The sequence below is a fragment of the Columba livia genome, chromosome 8 (genome assembly GCF_036013475.1).
Source record: "Columba livia isolate bColLiv1 breed racing homer chromosome 8, bColLiv1.pat.W.v2, whole genome shotgun sequence".
Lineage (NCBI taxonomy): Eukaryota > Metazoa > Chordata > Aves > Columbiformes > Columbidae > Columba > Columba livia.
Genome location: NC_088609.1, coordinates 22,847,191 through 22,868,745, shown reverse-complemented (window position 1 = coordinate 22,868,745; position 21,555 = coordinate 22,847,191). Strand labels below are relative to the sequence as shown.

At 39.3% G+C, this 21,555-nt stretch overlaps 1 protein-coding gene across 2 annotated transcripts in view; it reads right to left on the bottom strand.

Annotated features, from left to right (window-relative positions):
* DPYD (dihydropyrimidine dehydrogenase) overlaps positions 1–20,573 on the bottom strand; it is a 346,955-nt gene extending 326,382 nt beyond the window's left edge. For both annotated transcript variants that reach the window (XM_065072591.1, XM_065072592.1), the window contains exons 1-2: positions 20,421–20,573; positions 1,535–1,645 (exon numbers count right to left, since the gene is read on the bottom strand). In XM_065072591.1, the coding sequence (XP_064928663.1) occupies positions 1,535–1,645; positions 20,421–20,459 (150 nt within the window). In that variant the 5' untranslated portion in view covers positions 20,460–20,573. The remainder of the gene's footprint in view (positions 1–1,534; positions 1,646–20,420) is intronic.
* Positions 20,574–21,555: the final 982 nt, after the last annotated feature.

Here is a 21,555-nt window from a genome sequence, read left to right as displayed (position 1 = left end):
GAACAGTTAATCAGGTTACAACGCAGATACCTCACTGCCAGGCTGCAGGGATACCTGAGCTTCCTAACAAACAGGTTCTGAAAACAGAGGAGTTTACAGCCCGGTATTGATTTATTGATTACAGGTTGCCTGAAAATATAACAATATAAACTGCAGCTGTCCAGGCACAGGAACACATAGTTGTGAGCAATAACTGCATCAGACATCCCAAAATAATCATCCCTGTTAGTTTCCAGTTATTATAACATTATCCAAGCCAATAAATAAAGAAAACAGGAATATTAGCTTAAGTAAGACAGAGATTCTTATAATCACTGCTATAAACCAGGAAACTATACTAGAGCATGGTTCAAATGCAAAGTGTACCCTGGATTGCTCCTCCCAGCAAATATTTGTTAGTGATACTAGATTCCAGAATTTTGAGAAAATTAGAAACTTTGTAGGTTTCTTGGTTTGGTTTGTGTTTTGCTGGGTTTTTTTAATAACAAACAAATGACATCTATCAAAACTAAATTTTCCTACTTAGTGACAGATGTTTTGATAACACTATGAAGAGGCACCATAACATTGTACCCATAAGGGTACTAGTTTGCAGATGAATAAGTAGCACCCCGCCTAAAAGATTTCTGAATTTAGGTGATTATCTAAGGGAATCTGTAGGAAGACAGTAAGAACACTACAAACCTTCTAATTAGATAAGAGTTCAAAGAGACAAAGTCTGATAGGATTAGGCAAATATCACACTGAGACTAGGAACCTAAATACCTAGAAAGAAAAATATTATATCTAATGGCAGAAATACTGAAGAATACAGGCAGTTTAAAATGACAAAATATTTATTCTAAAACCACCTATTTCCTGAAAAATGCAATGTACAAAATTTAAAATCTAGAGCCATGTTTTAATTTAAGTGTTTTAATACAAGCATTATTTATTTGTTTATAGGTAATTTACACACATTTGGTCCTGTGTATATAGTACATATGTAGGTAGCCCTACATATATATACCTATGTAAGTATTTAAAATAAGTACATAGGATGGATTTGCCTATTTCCGTACTGACATAAAATTACTTTTTAAAGTCTCAGAAAGGATAGTGAGGTGCTGCTCTACCCTGTGTTACTCTTGGGAAACAGAAGGCAAAGAGGCAGTGGGCAGCAGCCCAGCAGGGCACAGCAGGGGCTGCTGATGCTGCTGCCCAGGGAGCGAGCAGCTCTGCGGGGCTCAGGACATGGTGAGACACCCTGACACTGCCGGAGACTTGAGACTCATCAGACTTAGTAGAAAAACAGGAAAAAGTTGCATCAAAGACTTACTAAGTTGCCAAAAAATAAAAAGGTGTGCAATGTATTTTGTTCTGAGAAGGAAATAGATGATCACAAAGTAACTTTGTATCTATAGGAACAGAACTAGGAGATACATTTGGCTACTGAACAACACAGGAAACTCAAATTCTAATTTCTCACACAATTAAGATTTCAACCTCAATGATTTATTGCATATTCCAGATGCAATAATGAACATGCACTTACGGAACAGCTTTTGTCAGAATTCCTTTTCCATTGCTTCTTGACTTGTTTCTTTGCTGCAGTTGAATGAAGAGTTGCGTGTCTCTGTTTTCTGGGATTTAAAGCCAGAATGTTCTGTAGAAAGAGAACAGAAAATCTTAAAATACATACATAAAATTAAAAAAATAAAAAGTTCAAAGCCTCTTAAATCACATCTCACACAACTTATTTACAGTGCTATGCAAAAGCAAACCACAATTATTCAATATTATACACCAACTTTATACAAATTTATTTCTGACTTCTTATGCTTTCAACCTATGTATTTTAACATACCTGTTTATAGAACCACAGAATTATTTTTTTCAAATTACATAATTTCAAACTTAGTTTGAAACCAATTTCTTTATTGTCCACACCACTTAAATTTTGAGTACTTAAAGACATTTCTAGGACTGCTAGAAAACAGAATTATATTTAGCGGCCATGATAAAGGCCGCTTTCCATCCCTGGATGTTTGTTGTGTATGGCATATAGAAACACATAATTCTGCTTCACTATATCACTCCAAGTAACGCTCGTAAAGCAAAACAAGCAAAAACATTTTAAAGGATCTGGGTTATTTATGGATGTTTCATCATTTCAGTATAAATTCCAATTTGCCCTTCACAGGAACCTGCTTCTACATCTATAATGAGTCGACGAGTCAACTTCATTTCTCTTACAATGACGAGGACACAAGTAAATGCTGAGAATATAGCTGTACTTCTAAGTGATAGTCTGACGACACTAGCAGAATGACTTTTTTAATGTCTTTCATTATACTAGTGTAACTTTAAAAATTAAATCAGCTTTTTAAAACCCAAGCTCTTTTTTAATATCAGGCAAGTGACAGGTTTCAATAGCAAAACTGACCTCATTTAATTCAAGAAGTGAGTGTGAACAGCGTGCAAGTAACAGATCCAGACTCAGGTCTGTGATGGAGAACCAAAACAGGCATATTGTTGGTTGTAACTCCTGGAACTGGTTTTGTAAATCTTCCTTTAAAAAAACTTGACTTTAACACTATGCTTCTCCACTGTGGTGAATAGGGTGCGATTATTCTGTTACTATATGTCAAAGATGTGCGAGACTGACTTACAGAAATGGAGACCGAACATGACGAGTTTGATGGGGTTATGCATACTATATCAGCAGGATGTTTCTTTATTTTAAAAGTCTGCTTGAGTGGGTGATAATGATGAAGAAGTAATCTGTTGTATTCAGATACTATTGTGTTGGAGTTTATGGGGCCTTTTTTTTTTTTTTTTTTTTTAATGCAAAGGGATCACTTTCTAATCAATTATTTAATGTTTACTCCAGAGTGATCAGTAATCCATTTTCCCACAAACCAGAAATCTCACCTACTTGAAAATTCTACCTGCAATTAACAACATCACCCAATACAGTAATTTGCAGCTTCCCCAAAGTACAAACAGACAAAAAAGTGGGTTACAACACTCAAACAGGTATAGACTATTTAGCAGCCTACATGCTATTGAATTTCAGGAAGAGTTAAAGGGTGTAATCAGATGTGCCTCTGCAATTCCTGTGGTAAAGATGCTGCTCCATTTCTGGGTGCTCCCCAGCTGAGTACCTCAGGCAAGATGTGGCAACCAAATGCATTCAGTTGTGGTTTATGCTAATTTATTTCATTCTTAATTAAAACAGAGCAGGGACATTCACATAAGGGATGTCACTTACAGCATCTCAGTTGCTACTTTAATTTCTCAAGATGATCAAACTCAACTGTCAGAGCACATCTGACTCATTGGTGATGGGCTGTTGAGTGCCCAAATCACCCAAACCAAGCAGTAGCTCCTGAATCAAACAAACACTTCTGCAAAATTTTGCCTACTCTCTTTTGTAATTGCTTAATGCTGTACTCTTGGCCATGAATATTATAATTATTTTAGCAAACTGAAATGAATTGCAAATTTCTAGTAATAAACTGTAACAGATGTACTCCACTGGGTACGGCACCAGTTGGTTTAAAACATGGAACAAATGGTGGGGCAAGCCAAGGACGGAAGAATCCCCATATGTTTGCTCCTGTTGGAATTCTGCAGCAGGAGCATGGCTCCAAGCGCAACAGTTGCAGAAATCCAAAAGGACTACATAGCGCAGCATGTCCCAGAATTAAATCTGAAATAAAACTGGCACAGAACATACTAAATCACACATACAATATAAAATTGCTTATATTCCCACTACCTAAATAATATACTGTCTTCCTAAATCTTGGATTGCTGACCAAGGTGGCTGTTCTAGCTAGAGGTCCCTGGTGTTTAAGAACCACTAAGAAGTTAACTGCCTGAATGTGAAAATAATGTAAATGCTTTTGGGTCTTCTAAACTGTCAGAAAGGAAAATTAGTGAGGGTGTTTTCTTCCTATTCATTTCAGTTCCCTGGTTGGTCTTCTGCAGCTTATGGCTAGGTCAGACATTTAGTAAATTTAACAAATAAATTCAGGCAGGCCAGCCAGTAAATGGAAAATTACTGAGAAGAAAGTTCTAGAGGGAGTGTTCCATCTAACACTCAATGTATGCACCCAGCTAAACAAAAATAAACCACCATGGACATGCAAGGAAGGAATCCTGAGACCTCCACTCTCAAACACACTGGCCATCTGACCGAGGTGGGGAGCTCATTGGTGAGGAGAATTATTTGGGCATCTGTGATCTTGCTTGTCCCAATCCTATGCTTATTCTGCTGCATAAATTCTCATTCTTGCCAGATGAACTGTTGTTTGATCTCTCCAGATGTTGAAAGGGCAAGACTCAAGTTCCCCAATGGAGGATGTGGGTACATAATACATCACTTTTCAGAGTACTACAAACTTTGGACTTCACATTAAGATGCTATTTGTACAGTAATGGAGAACCTAGGAATTATATATTTAGTATTTTACATAAATGGTCACATTTATTTCGTTAAAAATGAAGTAGGCATAAATCCATTATCATTAATGGCTGCAAATCAGAATATAACACTGCTGTATTTTTGTAGAAATCCCTTTAGGTACCATGTTGATGGAGAAAGAAATAGGGCTACGAGTAAGCACATAGAAGTAAATTAAGCCCGTGCCAAGTACACACTTGTGGCACAGCCACACAACATACATAGTGTAATAGAGTTAAATTTGCAGCTTTGCACAACACTGATGATTATGGGCACCATGAAAGTATTATACTTTCTTTCATTATTTCCATAGATTAATTTGAAGCCTTAACTTTGGGAAGAAAGCCAAGTGGTCTGTCACTACGGAACACAACTCAATATATATTGCAGATGACCCTCAAATACAACTACCTTAAGGAATTCCTTTATTAATAATTATTTCTTTTATGCCTTTTAAAAGGCAAATATTATTATAAGCTTAAGAATATTAAAGGATGGTTTAATTCCCTAATACATCCTCTTCTAGAAGGGAATGTATTCATTATGACTAACATATACTGATTTAGGTTGAAAATATCCTAAAATGCTAAAAACTATATGTAATGTACATTGAGAATGACTAGGATGCATAAGTGACAGCTACTGTTTTTAAATTTTGAGAATTTAGTCATAAATGGTTATGTTGATCTGTGTCAACACAGTAGCACACCACCTGAGAATAAACTCAACATAAGCTATTCATTAGATGTTTATTGCTCAGCTTCTACTTTAAAGGCTATGATTAAGAAGACTACACAAAAAGTACTAGCTCTAATCTTTACTATCATCTATTAATGAAAAAGCTGTAAAAGTTTTAAAACACCATGTTATATTTCAGTGAGTAACTTATCAAGAATCTGAATTACTATTACTCCAAAAATAAGTGATTTCAAGGCAGTCATTCAAGATAAGACACATTCTGCAGCTGCGAGTCCTGTTTCTGATACAGCATTTCTGGGTAAATCAAGATAGGTTTGGCACATGCCCTGTGATGATCCAACATAAATTTCTGGTATAGAAATTTAATTTCATTAAAAGTGTCACACACATTTTATTACCATCTCATAAAGCCACCCTTTTTAGTTGAAATCATAAGAAGCTATTGCAATTAAATCTGATTTTTAATTAAATGCATATTCAGCAAAAGAAAATATAAAGTTATGGAAGCACTTATGCTTATTAGGAACACTCCAACACCAACTGGGTGTGGCAGGAGGCAGAGAAAGGATGGTGTTAAAAAAAGTACCATTTACATCATAGGTGGGACAACAGTAACTTCAAGATGGTCATCAAAAAGTCCTGCTAGTCTAGCATTGTCTTTGTAAAATATATGACATTATTCCATATTTTGGAAGCTTTTCTTTAAAGCACTAAACTTTGAAGTCTTCAGCTTTCCCGTTCCCCTCTCTTCCCCGCCAAGTAACAACCTTCGCAAGGTGTCCTGGTTATGTGGACCTTATCCCTCATTCAAAACAGGAAATTTGGTCAAAATTCAATAGTTAAGATTACTCTTAATAAAAAAAAGTAGTAATTTGCTCTTTTGATGGATTCTGGTCACTTTCTCTAGATTGTTCGGGAAGTTTCTCAGGAACAGCCCCAAAACACCTGCTGAAGTTCACCACATATCAATACACATACAGCCACCACCAAGCTGCTGAAAACACAACTGCTTGCATGCAGACTATGATTGTGGGTATAAAATGTGGTGTCGTGTTATTTGCTTTGTTGTAATATAAAGCACATTTACCTAACCTAGCCCCTGCAATACACAGGTTATATCCTCTTTTACTCCAATTGCTTCACACAGCATCCTCAGCTAAACTCTTTTATATATATCAATTAAAATTCAGGAATAGGCTAAGCATGCTAGGGAGTGCATGTGGAGAGCAATTTAACCCACCCCATTCCATTAATCTACCCAATTTCCTTAAAAAGAGTTGTAATCTCCCTCACAGCAAGTAACATTAAATGTATTGCAAGATGCATATGTTCACCAAGTGAACATAATGAGAACATATTTATTTTTGCTAAGAGTAATGAGCATACTAAACAATTAATTTCAATACTAGTGTTAATTCACTGATGGAAACAAGTACCTGGAGTTTTTCCCCTGATATTTTCTAGTATGTCTGAACACGAAAATAATTTTATTAGCATTAGTCAGTCAAAGACGAAAGAACTCAAGCTAGAAGTATTTGTTTTCATGAGATTAGATGACCCAGAATAATGAATACTGTTTAAAAATCATGTCAGTTAAAGAAAGATGACTAAGGCAGAGTAGATGTGAGAAGTAAAACATGATTTAGGCAATTCAAACTGACGGCTGCACGAAGCACAAACAGATGCAGCACTTCAAACACCACGTGAAATCCCTAACTACAGAGTGTTTCAAAAAGATGGGTCCAATTTGAAATCACTGTATCTTTGAAACTGAGTCCATCTTTCTGAAACACCCTGTATTACAAGTGGAAATTTCATTACCAAATAGACAAGAGCAAGTTCTAGTCCTAGGAGAGTTTGTAACACTAAATGACAAAGAAGATTTTGAAAAATAGTTATCCGTGGTATCATGGCTTCCATAAGCTAATCTATGTTATTTTTCATTACTGAAAGAATAAGAGAAAATGTTCTTAATTTCTCCCTCATGATAAAGTATGAGAGAATATCTCATAAATTGATAATTGCGTCAAATGTGTATTTCCTTACTGAAGATCTGAACTAATGGAAATCACTACTAACAACTTATATAACCTGGCTGATAATGCATCCTAGGAATTCATCCAAAAATTTCAAAAAGGAGTAAAGACTGTGCTTTTACAGTAGTTCAGGACTGGTTTAATTGTGAGGCAATGAAGACCAGAGAAAGCTACATGAAATGACCATAGATGTCAGGGGAACAGTGTGATCAGCCTTTGGAGAACCCAGTTCTAGAACCAGAAATTATCCCAGACAGCACGGGAATCAGAAAGGAAACCCGCAAATAATTAATTCTGTATATTACCAGATAAGTTTTCTGTTACTGAGACAAACAGCAGCATGTGTGAGCAAAGTCAAAAGCTGACTGCAAACCCATTTAAATTACCGTATAACATAGTGTGACAAGTCACAACCCTCTCATTTCTCTCAAAGATAAACTCTCCAGGTGACCCTCTGTGCCCATGTCCAAGAACCAGCAATTTACATTATTATGATCTCTGCAAACCAGAGTCTTCAAGGTCTAGAGAGCTGGAAGATGGGACTCTGCTTCGGTGGCGAGACAGTCAGCCTGTGATGAGGAAACATGACAGAAGAGCACCAGTGCGGTAACCTCTTGTGGGATGGGGCCCAGAGGCCGACAGGCTCTAGGGACCGGGGCCTGACCCTGAATCCTGGTGCATATGGGGTGAGGGAATGCAAAAACACCTGGAAAAAGACTCAACTTTTAATCACAATATTTACTTCTTCTCTGAGCCACACAAACTCAAAGTCTCAAAAAAAGCAAAAACTCAAAGACCAACAGATGATCTTGTGGTGAGCATATTCGAGCTGTGCGCTAACCATAACCGCCTTTAGCATAGCACTGAAATACATCTTCATCTCTACATTTCCACATAGCTTTAGATTTCCCCATAAGACAGACTGCTTCTACATCAGAACACACACCTTTCCAGCTTCTTGCACTTCTTACACAGCCTCTAATATTTAGCGAGAGTAAGACTGTTCTTTATCCTGTAATAATATCATAGCAGACCAGTATCCTAGAGGTGTAGTCTTATATCCATTAGTAGATACTTAGAAAGTGGGGTTTCCAAAACAGATTTACCACTACAGATTTTCACGGTCCTCAGACTTCACTGCAGTATGTAAATACTGCCTCTTAACAAAATGAGCAATTTTCTAAATCACTCCCACCAAAGTCAGGAATGTCTTAGTTACGAATATGTCTATATTAACTGAAACGTGGTATATCTCATGCGCTTTCTGTTATATAAGCAAAGTTAATGCATTACAGATTAACAAAGTAGCAAAATTACACAACCCTAAACATGGTTTACCCAATTTTGTTGACACATTAACTTTTAGATTAAGAGCTTGATATCTCTACCTCAGCAACGCATTTATGCTAGGTATTACTGTAAATTCTGGAAGGTTTTTTAAAATAGAAAACAAAATTGTTACTTGCTTCCCATAGATACCAACCACTGTTCTCTACTGGAAGAGCTCTGAGTGGCAAATTACTCTGCATGTTACCTCCCTGACACAGCTAATCTGTGCAGAATCGCCTTCACCCTCAGAGAAAACGAAAGTGAATACTCGCTCTCTGTTCCTAAGTATCCAAGTAGTATCCCAGCATTCAGTGAATCATTCACATATTTAACACAAGCACGTATACATTAAAAGCCACACAGCTTAAATCAGGCTCAATGAAGTCCTCAGATGCAAGGCTTCTCCAGGAGCACCTTACTCTGTGATGAGATCACATTTTCACAACATAAACAATACACTACACCAAGAGCTATTAGGGTTAACATACCAAATTCAGACAAGGCCTAGGTAAGCACAGGTCTTGTGAATTTGCTCAAAGTTGAATTCACTATCATATATTCATTTTGCTGACTAGAACACTACTTAATTTACAGCCTTTAAAAACAGAGGGGCTTACAATTTGGCACAGCTATCCTTCCACACCTACATTTAGCATTTTAATACATTTTCTTTCTAACTGGACAGTCTTTAATCACCCAACCACTTAGCCAATTGGCTAAGTGTAAAAAACAGAGCAAATCATGTCACAGCCTTGAATCTTAGCTTCATGACTGCCATTACTTTAAAAGTTAGTACATGCATGGTCTCCACAGTCTGTGAAACCCACTACACTCAAAGTTACCTTCTTTCATCTTCCTAATATAAATATCTTCCTTCTTTACAAAACAAAATTTAAAGCTTCAGAAAATATTTAAGTTTGCATCACAGGTATAACAGAAGATTTTTGTTTCCTCCCTATGGTATCTATCTATGCCTGGATCCCTTGCACATCAAATTGCTCTGTTACATGAGGAATGCTAATATTTATAACTGCTCACTCATATGGAGCGTCACTTAATGAGTATCTCACAGCAAAAAGGATTATAATCAGAGACATGCATTGACATCTCACTTGTGTTTTTCTGCAAGAAGACAAACAGATTGAATGAGAAAGCAAGCTCAGTTGCACTTGGAAATAAGTTCAGTGCCAAAACCAAATATAGGCCATTGTATCCCCACAACTGAACCTCACAACTGAACCTCACAATTGCAGGTGTTTGCTTAACCAAAACCCGAACTTTCATTAGAGATGTCAATTAATGAAAAGTGAATGCTCTACTGACTTTTGATTACAGGAGATAAATTAGCATTAAAAGTTATTCCTGCTTTAAGTTTAATCATTGGCAAAAACCAGTGGAACTAATTTTAGCTGAGCAAAGCAATGTTCTGAAAACTTTTGTAAAAAGGTGATTTTCAAAGTCCAATAAATGAACCTGAAATGCAAGGATGAGAATGACAATATCCATCCAAAAGATCTAGTGTATTCAGTATTTGAAACACATATGAACATTTGTATTTGTTCTAAGAACATGCCAACTATCTATCAGTACTGATTTTCTAAATCTGTTGCAACATTAAGAAGCAACAAGTAAACCTACCTATGTGCAACTAATGTGCAACCTTCTACAAAAAATTCAGTAGCAACTGTTTAATGCAATGATAAAACACAAAACTGACAATGGAACTACTCATTTTCTAGTAACTTTGTGTATACATCAGAGCATCTTAATCGAAAAGAAGAAAAGAATCAGCATGTAGAAATAAAATGGAACTGTGAAGGATTTGTTAATTATATACTATAAACAGGAAGGGTTTGATGTGTGAAGTTACATATTAAAATATTTTAAATGTCTGATAATTGAAAAAATAACACTGCCAATTTTCAAGCAATAAAATTAACAGCCCATGTAAATAAGGCAAGAGGAAACTGTTGCCAATTTTTCTTTTTCCTTTTAACATGTCATTGTCTTCTTTTGAAGAAGTTCACAATGATCCTATGTTGACACCTTTAAGCAAAGAAATGTGACATTCCAGAAATACACAGAGCATCATCACATGCATTACAGATTACAAGAGAACATACACCAATAATGGGGAATAAAAAGCAAAGCAATTCCTTGGAGGTTCTTCACTCTTACTTGACCATTTTGATTTTTAAATCTTGCTGACATTAATACTGCTGAATGTTTGGGCCAGAGGCAGAGGTGATACTCTTTAAAAAACAGGATAGTCAGATTAGGCTGCCCAATCTAAAAACACGCCAGCAAACATCTGGATTCTGACCTATCATACTTTGTCACACGCTTATACAGAAAACTTATTTGTAAAATACTTTATAAAGGGTGTGATATGTAGTACTTACTATTTTCTAACTCTTTTACTTATTAAGACAAATCACATTTCTGCTATGTGACCTCTGAGCAGGAATTTGGTCTTTACCTTCTTCAGTTTGACTTTACGCCAGCTCTTCTTTTAGCTATTGTTTGCTCTTTGGCATAATAGTCTAATGGTTACCAGAGTCACCCTGGAAAGAGAAGACCTCCATCCACACATTCCTGCCTTCCACTGACCAGGGTGGCAGGCAAACCTGGATGAAGTTAAGCTGATTAGCTGTTAAGCTAAGATTATAAAAGCAAATCAGGGAGCAAATATGACAAGAACACTGCTCCAGCACTAGAAGAGCTTTGACCCAACTCTCAAGTTTGCTTATATATTTTTCATTAAGGGCTCATTGATTAAGTGCACAGAGAACTTTAAGCTGGGAGTTAAAAATGAACTAACTTTGCTTTTGTCCTAAATACTTACTGGGGTTTCTAAATCAATTAATTGTGTGACCTCACCTGGTGCCAAGGTTTGGCAGCATGCAAGCTACTCTGCTTTACTTAGGAACAAATATTCTACAGTCGTCTGAAAATTATTTCTTCTTATATCCTAACAAAGAAGAACAGCCCCTTACGCAGTCAACAGTATTGGTTGCTGCTGACATTTTAATCAGACTGTAGGATTTTTGAGAGTAGATAATATTTTCATTTTTTCTGTTCTGTATTCATTTCATTCCTGCATTTTATTAACAGCATTCCAGAACAGCTTCTGTTTTGGTTATCTTGTTTGATTTATTTTTTCCTCTCATCTCTTTTGTCACTCTCTCACTTCCATCTGTTTTGATGAGTATGTATAAGCTTACTAAAATCTTTTAAAGTTTTGTGTTGGAACTGAAAAAAATGCATGATCAAACACAGCTTTAAAATTGAAGTGGAATAAGTCTTGGAACCACCTCTAATCTCCGATCTCGTGTTCCTGTCATTAGCACACACAGGCACCCACACACACCCACCCACAAGCATGTGAGTGAATTTGCACAAGCTGACTTCGTCCCTCAGATTCTGAAGACTGCCGAGATCAACTGGGAGGGAGGTAAACCTCTAACATGGATGAACACATTTTCTAAGGCTGAAATCGGATTTTGTATTCACCCGTATTCCAAGATATTACACTACACATGACACTTTGCACTCAAATCCTCACACCAATTACTGATAACATTCCTTAAGAGCTAGTATGTAAACCTGAAATGACACACTGAGGACAGTGGGCTTTAATTTCATCAGTACTAAATCAAAGCCAAACTTGGTACTCATTTCCATTTTTGCCCTAAGTGATGAAGTACTTCTTCAATGCTGATTTAATTTACAATTAGAGTTTTCCTAACTGCAATGGCTACACCCTATCTCACAAACCTCATTTTAACCTCAACATGTGACATAATATGAAAACAGCTGACAAAAATAATTGACTGCTTTGTTATAAATAAGAATGCTTAAAATTATTTTTAAATGCCTCATAAATTGACATTAAGACTACTTTATTTATTTCAGAGAAGTTAATTTTATTTCCATAGTAATATTCCACAATCTGAGCACTAAAAAAAAAAAAAAAAAAAAAAATCATTTTTCTCAGTTTCAACTGTCAATGAATTATCCTTCATTTCGAAGATATCAAGAAATCATGACTATTCATTTTCAATACAAAGCCTTTTACATTTCAGCTGTCATTTTCAAAAAATCATACTGAAAATAGTGTTTCTAAGCAGAGTTCAGTTGCAGTGTAATAAGTAATAATTTCATCAATTAGCAGTATTCAGCATCTACTGAGATTTCTCTCACTATTATTTTATTCATAGAGTCCTTTGTGGAAGTAGCATACTAAAAAGATTCATTTATCCTTCAAGGTTTTTCATAAATGTGTCATACATCTTAGAAAACAATTGGTTATTATTCTCGCTCAATCTAAATAACTATAATAACTTCCAGGTGTAAAACCTCTTTTTACACTTCCAATCTTCTTTACCCATATTATGGGTCTACATTTTTAATAACCTATTCTAAAACTGCTACCTACTTTCACACACACGCTCTGGAGTTTTGCATGGATGCTAGACATGCCTGGATGGGAGGGTTATCAGCTTATTGTTAAGAGCAGAATAGAATTGGGTTTCACAGAATGTCCTTCACAATCAAGGCAAAACCAAGCATTTTATAATAAGCTAGATGCTGGGATAGATGCTAAGAGTGCAACAGCTGTAAAAGAAAATGCTGTGATTGTCAAATTCAGCTATCGCTTGCTTGCAGCGCCTATTTTATTTCTCCTTCCCTCTAGATCCCTCCACATATTTATCAGTCCATTTTCCTCAGCCAGAAGAACATGTCCTTCCTCTGTCCCTTCATCTCTAGACTGCGAAGGGCACCCTTCAGAGCACAATATTATCATTCCTTAATCAACTAACAGAGGTGCAACTGGGCAGTATGATGACCTCTCTCAAGGCTGGGTAGACAGTCCTGTGCAGAGCACACAGCACAACCAAACATCCCTGTCTCAGGAAACAATAGCCCAAACTTCTGTGATGCACCTCCTGTACAGCAACCTGCTTCATTCTCTCCAAGTTGGTAAAAAATTTTGATGACCAAAAAACCCCAGCCAGGACAGTTCATTACAACAGAAGAAGCTTCAAATTAAATAAAGCCTCTCAGAGCACAACTAACAAATTCACAACAAAGAACCAAGGAAAGTGTGTAGCAATGTATTAACAAATAAACTCAGTACCACAACAACCTACATGAAAATGGCACAGAGGCCAATCTCCATCATAAATATAAACCTAATGACATTGCTCATATGACTGCTACTTGAAAGAAGAGCATCATTAGGAAGAAAACATTAACTAACATCAAACTTTCAAAGCAGCTTTCAATTTTTCTACCTCATTTCTACATTCTCAAAGTGGTGTGCACAGGTATATCTATTTAAAAAACTGCATACACTGGCAAAATATGTAAATCAGACAGTTTGGCTGCCTGGACACTTCTCCCTTTAATTACATACATAATTGTTTTTGAACCTGAAATTAAAATGTCAGAATGCACCGTGATTGCTTTTAACTAACGACTACCATCCCATCTAAATGGAGATATTTAAATGGAACACCCAGATATTTTTTTTATTAGCTTTCAAATGAAGTCACCAGCAAGCCTGTCTGCCTTCTCCCATTTGCACCATTGGTGTCAAGTTGAACTGGAAAGGCCAACCATTTCAATGAACTAAAATAAACGTAATTTTAAGGTCAAGTCACTTTAACACTTCAGGCAGCAAATGTCATACTGAAAAAAAAATTGAACCTTGGCTTAAGCAGAGATGAAAGGTTTGGCATTTCAAGGATTTCATTGTGTTTATCAATTTAAATTTACAAATAAAACACTGACATCACGTATTTTAATATTTATCATATAAAATAAAACACTGGAAACATCTTTAAAAATGAGATACTAAATCACTCCCACCACTCATAATGTGTGCTCATACACTGACATGTGAGGAATTAAAACATCTCATGGCTTTGACTAAGGCTTACCACTGTTTAATGTGGAACCTCACACAACATAACGAATACACTTCTGGGTTTGATATAGACATGCTAGTCATCCAGATGATGTAGTTCCAAGTGGAATAAACCCCTCTTCTGCTGTAAGGCAGTTAGGGAAGGTCACACAGTGATTTCCGAGCTGTCTCAGGTACAGAGTACATATCACAATTGCTTCACAAAAAGATTCTTGCATTCTTCCTTTTTTCAAGGAACACTGGATCCCTTTGGTGTAAATCTGTGCTGATGATGGTAATTCTACTACAACTTAACAGGGCTTATGAATCAAATAATATTCAGAAAAAACTCCTATACATATCTTGATCTAAACACTCCCCAAATATACTTGCTTTGCCATTTCATCCTCACTGTGTCTTCTAATTTTTGTTGTTGCTGTTGCTTTTTTCTAATAATATTTATTAATATTTATTTATTATATCTTGCCCACTTGAATCTTATGGTCTTTGTCGCTTTGTCATCTGCAACAATAAAAAAGATTTGGGTATTTCTTACATTTGTAAGAGTCTATGAGCAGAAAAAAAGGAATTTAAAGTCAAACTTAAAACCCAGTCTGAATCACCTGTTATTTCATAAAAGAATGCACCTGGTCAATTTGAAGGCAAAATGATCCTATTTCTAAAAAGCATTATTATAAGAAAAACTGAAAATTTAGTTCATTTTCTCTACTTCTTCAAATACCAATTTGACCTGCATATACCTGATTTTTTTTTAATGTATTTATATTTTGAATTATGACATAGCATTTGAATTGAATATAGACCAAGAAGACAAAATGCCCACCAAGACCTGTATAACAGATCTGTGTTGGCATCTTCTACAAACCAATACCCTTCATATGTAAAGACACCCAAGATTTATGCTGTGCTGATCTGCAAGAATTCTGCCCTTAGTATACAAATGACAGCAAATGAAAATTAAAAGACTTTGAATAGCATGCCCACACAAACGCCACCCTCTGAGCTTCTGATAAGACATTTATGGCCAAAGGTTTCCTAATCCCAAATGTTTGATTTCTTTGCCAGATCACATACTTGCTTAAGTCTCATATAAAGGCACAAATCCTGCTCTTCTCAAAGGTGACAGCACAGGCCAAGGAGCAGACTGTGTAACACTGTACTGATGAAATAAAAAAAGGAATAGAAATCATATGCTAATAAGAGGAGGGAGGTTGCCAGGCAACCAGGGACGGAGAGAAAGCAGTTTTTGATTTGAACTCTGTGCTGTCAAAGGTTGGCGTAGCCAGAACAAACAGAACACATTCGATTCAGCTTGTCTGCAGCCACCAGGAATTTCAGCTTTTCTCAACATTTTAAGTAGAAGTGTGCTCCTGACCCAATGGCAGCTATGTTTGTGTTCCTTGGGTCATTTTACAGGCACTGGCAAAATGCCATCAGATAGGATGGGCAGTAGATTTTTTTTTTAAGTATCTGTTTGAAAAGCAGTAGCATGTGCCTTTTGGTAGCACAAATTGCACCATGCATGTAGACTGGTTTGTAGGATGTTCAGCTGTTCAACCTTGGGTCCAAGCAAATCCCAGTTGGTCAGATACAGCCACACACACCTCTCTTGGCTGCATGGAAAACTGTTAAGTTCTGCCCTGCTTCTAAAACTGTACCCCTTCAAACACCTCTCAGAAGACTGCCCTGCATCACCACCACTGCGCTCTTGGCACATCTGATGGGCAAAATCCTGCCTTACAGATCTCAGCTTCCTATATCAACATGTAGTTTTAGTTTCTTACAAGATGTAACAGTAAGCAGAGGAAAGAATAAAATTCAAGTCCAGTCTACAATATAAAATCATCATGAAATCCATTTACGTAACAAAAAGGAAAATTAGTTTCAGTTCCTTCTTGTTTTCAGAGTTGTTATCTGCAGCAACAACTGTTACTAAGTCCCACAACAGCCTGTGTTTCTCATAAGTCACAGGCATGAGAAAAAGTGGGAGCAGCAGGTATTATTTTAACGACTTTCTTACAAAAAGAGTAAAATTTCGAAAATGTGGAAAACAATGAAAGTTAAATTCATGAGTAACATTAAAACTCAAAGCTAAAGGGAAAATGAAAAGCACAAGAGTAATTTTTTTCACAATATAATTATTTTGGAGAACTTGACTGAACATCAGTGCCACAATTTAGCAGACTATCGGCAGAGGAGGCAAGACCATATATAATTCTTTGAGCATCAACAGGATTTGAATATACAACAAGAAAAGATAAAATGTTTCATACAGGAGATTTTCCTTCCTACTTGCCAGACCAGGTTTTAACTTGATGAGTAAATCATATTGTTCAGTTCTCCAAGACAGACATGATAATTGTGGTCTATAATCTTCCACTAGGTCTTTGTAATCATGCTATAATTGCTGTTCCACTCAGCTAAGAGTTTACTACAATAAAACCACTAAAACAATGAAAGAGCTTGAGAAATTCATTAAACAAAAATAGCTAAACAGTAAGTTTTGTTTCCTCACTGATTGCTTGTGAAATGACCCTAGAAAGACACAGTCATCAATCAGGAACTGCCCTCTGATCACCACGGCAAGCTATAAAGCAATAACTTTAAAAAATCCTTCATATTAAAGCTTCATTATGGAACTTCAAACAACCAGCAACTATCTACAACAGGGGGAGACACTGTAATAATTGTGGCTTTTTAAAATAACAGTTTGCCCAGATGAAAGAAAGCCAGCTTCAGCTATTTATTCACATAACCTTTGTTTGACAGTTTTGCAAGCCATGCTGACTAGCAGGATTCCCTGCTATCTTGCTGGAGGCTTCCTGTGTTTTTACACTGTTCTTTATTTTTCAATTCTCGCCTTGTTTCCCCCTTTAGAGGACACCGGGCTTAGCTCTCAGACATAGCTTCCAGGCACTGCCTTAGCTGCCTGCAGTCTTTTACTGTTCTAGTCCATTTGTACTGGGAGAAGAATAAGCCTGACAAGCGAAATTTGCTTACCTTGCTGTCATAGCCCATGCTTTGTAGTACCTGCTCCCCTACCAGGGAAAGAAGAACCATCACTGCTATCAAACCTGCTACTTTAAGTGGTATAGAAACTGCAGGCTCTACATACAGCTTCCTTGAGGCTAAGGGGCACTTCCCAGGTGGTCCCTGCATGCAGCAGGGTGCACAGCATAAGAAGCCCTGTTACCCTATCTACCCGACCCTGGAACCAGCTGCAGCCCTCAAGTTCAGGTATGCTGACTGAACCCTTGGTGAGCTGCTCAAACAGGCTACAACCTCATTCCACATTTGTTAGCGGCCTTCAGAGAGCAGCCTTCAGGCAGCATTTGGGGTTTGTGTGGTTGGCAGTTGTTTGGGGTTTTGTTTGGTTTGATTTATTGAGGTTTTTTGTTTTATTGTTTTGTTTCGGGGTTTTTGTTTGTTTTTAATAATAATAACATTTTTTTGAGAAGACCTTATATTTTAATCACAACACTCCTAGTCTTCCATAATTTGAAAAGCAGACTTCCAGAATAAGATTATCTGTGTAATTTCTCCATCTTCTTCAATTAAGCAAAAAGATTTCAAGGACAGGACACCCAGAGCCTGAAGCTGCTGGCTAAGCCAACCAAGGGGGATCAGATTCCTCAGGGACAGCTTCCTGAATTTTTTCTTTTATTAAATAACTTGGAGAATTTGCTGTGATTTTAGCTACTTCTAGCACAGACTCTTGGCTCCTGTTTAACCAGAGACATCAGTATACTACCTTAACTACTTAAATAAATGATAAAGTAGTACTAAGACTCCAAAGGTCATATTTTAATATTTCCACTATATGAACTATGTTGTGTAGGATGCTAACCATTGAGATAAGTTTAATGAAATAATTTGTTCAGTTTTTATACTGTAGCCAAGAAAGTGATCAAAACACTTAAGTTGTGCTGCCAGTGCTCATGTTGATAGATTGCTCCCCTCAACAACTAGTTGTATAAGAATATGTATCTACAATGATATAAACTTAGCTAACACACACTTTCCCTATGTCAAAGAAAAAATATGTTTTTATTGAAAACACAGAAAAAAAAAGAGTCTAATGCAGGGGAAAAAAAAAATCAACAATAAACACAGAGAGCTGCAATTACACTACCAGTAATTATTAATACATTCATCTGGGAGACAAATCATACAGCAACTAAATTTATTCAAACAGATGGGGAAAGGCCAATACATTTGGTTAGAAGTAGACTGCCTTGGTTTCCTTGCTAATTTAAATGACTGCTGAAAATAAAAACACAGGAAGATACTGATCAAAGTTTATATTTTCAACCTGAGAGTAAAAGTAAACACTAGTCTGTTTCAATGGCCATCAGTCTTCTAAATCATGTACTGCTGCATACTACAACCAACACAAAATCCTACAATAATATATTGTTCTTTGAATCTCAGACAAACATATCTAGAAATGCAAAACAATGTAATCTCAGAAATATTTTGCATTAAAAAATTGAGGAAAAGTACTCAAAAACTTGTGCTGCTGAAATCAAACCTTTGTAATAGGAAAATGAACACCTGATGAAAAATCCCAGATTGGCTGCTCTGAAAACACTGAGCTGGTAAAAGAGACAGTACTGATTTCACACCACAGTGCCTCCCTAACTTCCAGGAAGACTTCTACAATAGTTCATCTGTCCCATCCATTCCATGTTTCAGTTTTACTGGAGTATCTGTAAAAGTATTTCTCGACATTAGTCATGGGTTGAGCAGCAGCTCTGCTAGGAAATGGACTGGACACAAAAACTCAGTATAAGAACTGATGGTAAAGTTCAGTCACAGCTGACCTAGAGGTGTATTCAAGCTGCTGCTGTGCACATTTACGTATTATGGCTGGGCCCTCAAGATACTGCAATAGCCCACGCTAAACCTAATATTCTAATCTAATATTTTAAACTTCAGGACATATCACAGCAAAAAGTTGTGCTAGGCTGGAACAAGACTGACAAACAACAAGTTGTTTCGTATTCACTTTGTTTTTACTAGACTCTCTCTAAGAGCTGACGCTTACAGTCACGTGCAAGGTCCTGTGAGGTGGGGAAAGCTACCCTGAGTCCTAGCTGTGCCAGCTGGTTACACTGCACCAGCTTCCGTCCCACTCCACCTCACCTCCGCCTTGCACCAGGCCGTGTCCAGATCATAATTCCCAGCTCCCAGTCCAACCTCGCGGCAATGAATGCCACACAAAAAAGTCAAATGCCGCAGGTACTAGAAGCCCCTTGCAGCAAGAGTGCTACTTCTGCCGTCCTGCTCAGCATTCCCTGCAACTGTTTCACTCCCTGGAGACACGGTGTGGTATCAGCTCAGCTTGGTCCATAGCAGAACCATGAAGAGCTGAAGGCCCGCACATCTCCAGCACCCACAGACAGGTGCGGTCCATTGAGGCCAGGGCCGTGAGAGCTCAAGGGCCGTGAAAGCTCAAGGCCCGTGAAGCCGCCCAGAGCCTCTCTCGGGCCACGGCCCCGAGCAGCCCTGCCCCGCGGGAGCGCTGCCAGAGCCGGGCGTAGACCTCACCGCAGGACACGGGGCTCGCCCAGACCCAGCCCTCGACTCCACCGATGGGGAGGGACAGGAGGCGGTGAGAAGGGGAAGCGCCGGGCACCGCCCCCTCACGCCCCTCGGCCGCCCGATGGCCCCGCTCACCGGGGTGCGGGAAGGGGACACGGAGCCAGACCCGGGGCGTCGGGCCCCCGCCCCCGCTGAAGCTGTCCAGGTGGCAAGCCAGCCCCTGGGGTTGGGACTGCCCGCGGCCAGCCCCGCGGCAGCGCAGCTCGGCGGAGCGGGGTCCCGGACGCCGCTGGCGGGCAGCGGCAACAGCGGCGAGGCACTTCCTAGCGCAGCTAAACTTTGCTGGGCGTTCCCGGCCCGGGCGCCGCCGCTGGGCAGAGCCCCCTCCCCGCTAGCGACAGCCGTACGTCCCGGCAGGACGAGTCGGTACCTCAATGTCCACCGGGTCCCGGCTCAGCACACGAGCCATGGTGTCCGCACCGCCACCGCCTTCCCCCGGCTCCCCGCAGTCCCAGAGTGGAGCGGAACGGAGCGCGGGAGGAGGCGGAGCCGCCCGCCCGGACAGCAACGCCCAAGTGGGCGGGCGCCCCTCGCTCCGGGGCCCGGGCCGCCCCGCCGGGCAGAGACGCTCCGGGTCAGGGCGGCCCGGGGGGAGAGGGGCCGGTGCCAGCGGGACGGGAGCGCTCGCGGCGGGCGCCAGCGGTCACCGAGGGGAGAGGACGCGGCTCGGCAGAAATTCTCCACGGGGTTCACGGCGCACCGCCCCCGCCGGGAAACGGCCGCTCAGCCGCAGGGCCGCGGCACCGCCGCTACCCTAAGGGCAGGTGCCCCGGGGCTCCGCCTCGCCCCCGGCAGGTACCGCAGCCCCCTCGCCAGCGCCCACCACAGCCTCCGCCACCGGCCTCCCCCGTTCCTCTCGGCAGAAGGGGAAGCGGGGCCGGGGTCAAACCTCGCCCTGGTTGTTTTTCCACTCCACAAAAATCCCACACAAGCAGCCTGCGCCAGGGCCGCGGCCGAAACACGGCCGCGCTCAGGGACACACCCTCTCTCCTGCCCAGAAGCGGAGAGGGAGGACCCTTCCCGGGGTCACACATGCACCCTCCTGGCTCGGGCTGTCCCCGAACCTTCATACTGCTCCCTTTAGGGACAGCGAGCCTCCCTCTTCACCCCTTCAGAGGAATGACCCCCCCGCAGAGGCCATCCTGCCACAGCGGCACCGGCCCACACAGCCTCCGTGCTTTGTTCAGTTTCTTTCTTCCCACAGAATCACAAACAATCCCAAACATTGCTATTGTTTAATACCAAGAACACAATATTTATGGTAGCACTGAAATAAACATTCCCGCTGCAACGTGCCTACAGAGAAGTTCTGCCTTCCCTCCTACCTTAAAAAACAGCAAAACCAAGTATTCCCCACTGTGGGGGGTGGGGGAACACACCACCATAATATCCATTTCTAGACAGCACTTACCACTTTCAAGTAGCCATATCTACAATCCTCCAAAATATGGGAGCTTTTCTCATCATATCACAAGAATAGAGGAGTTTTAACGATGACTAGTCTT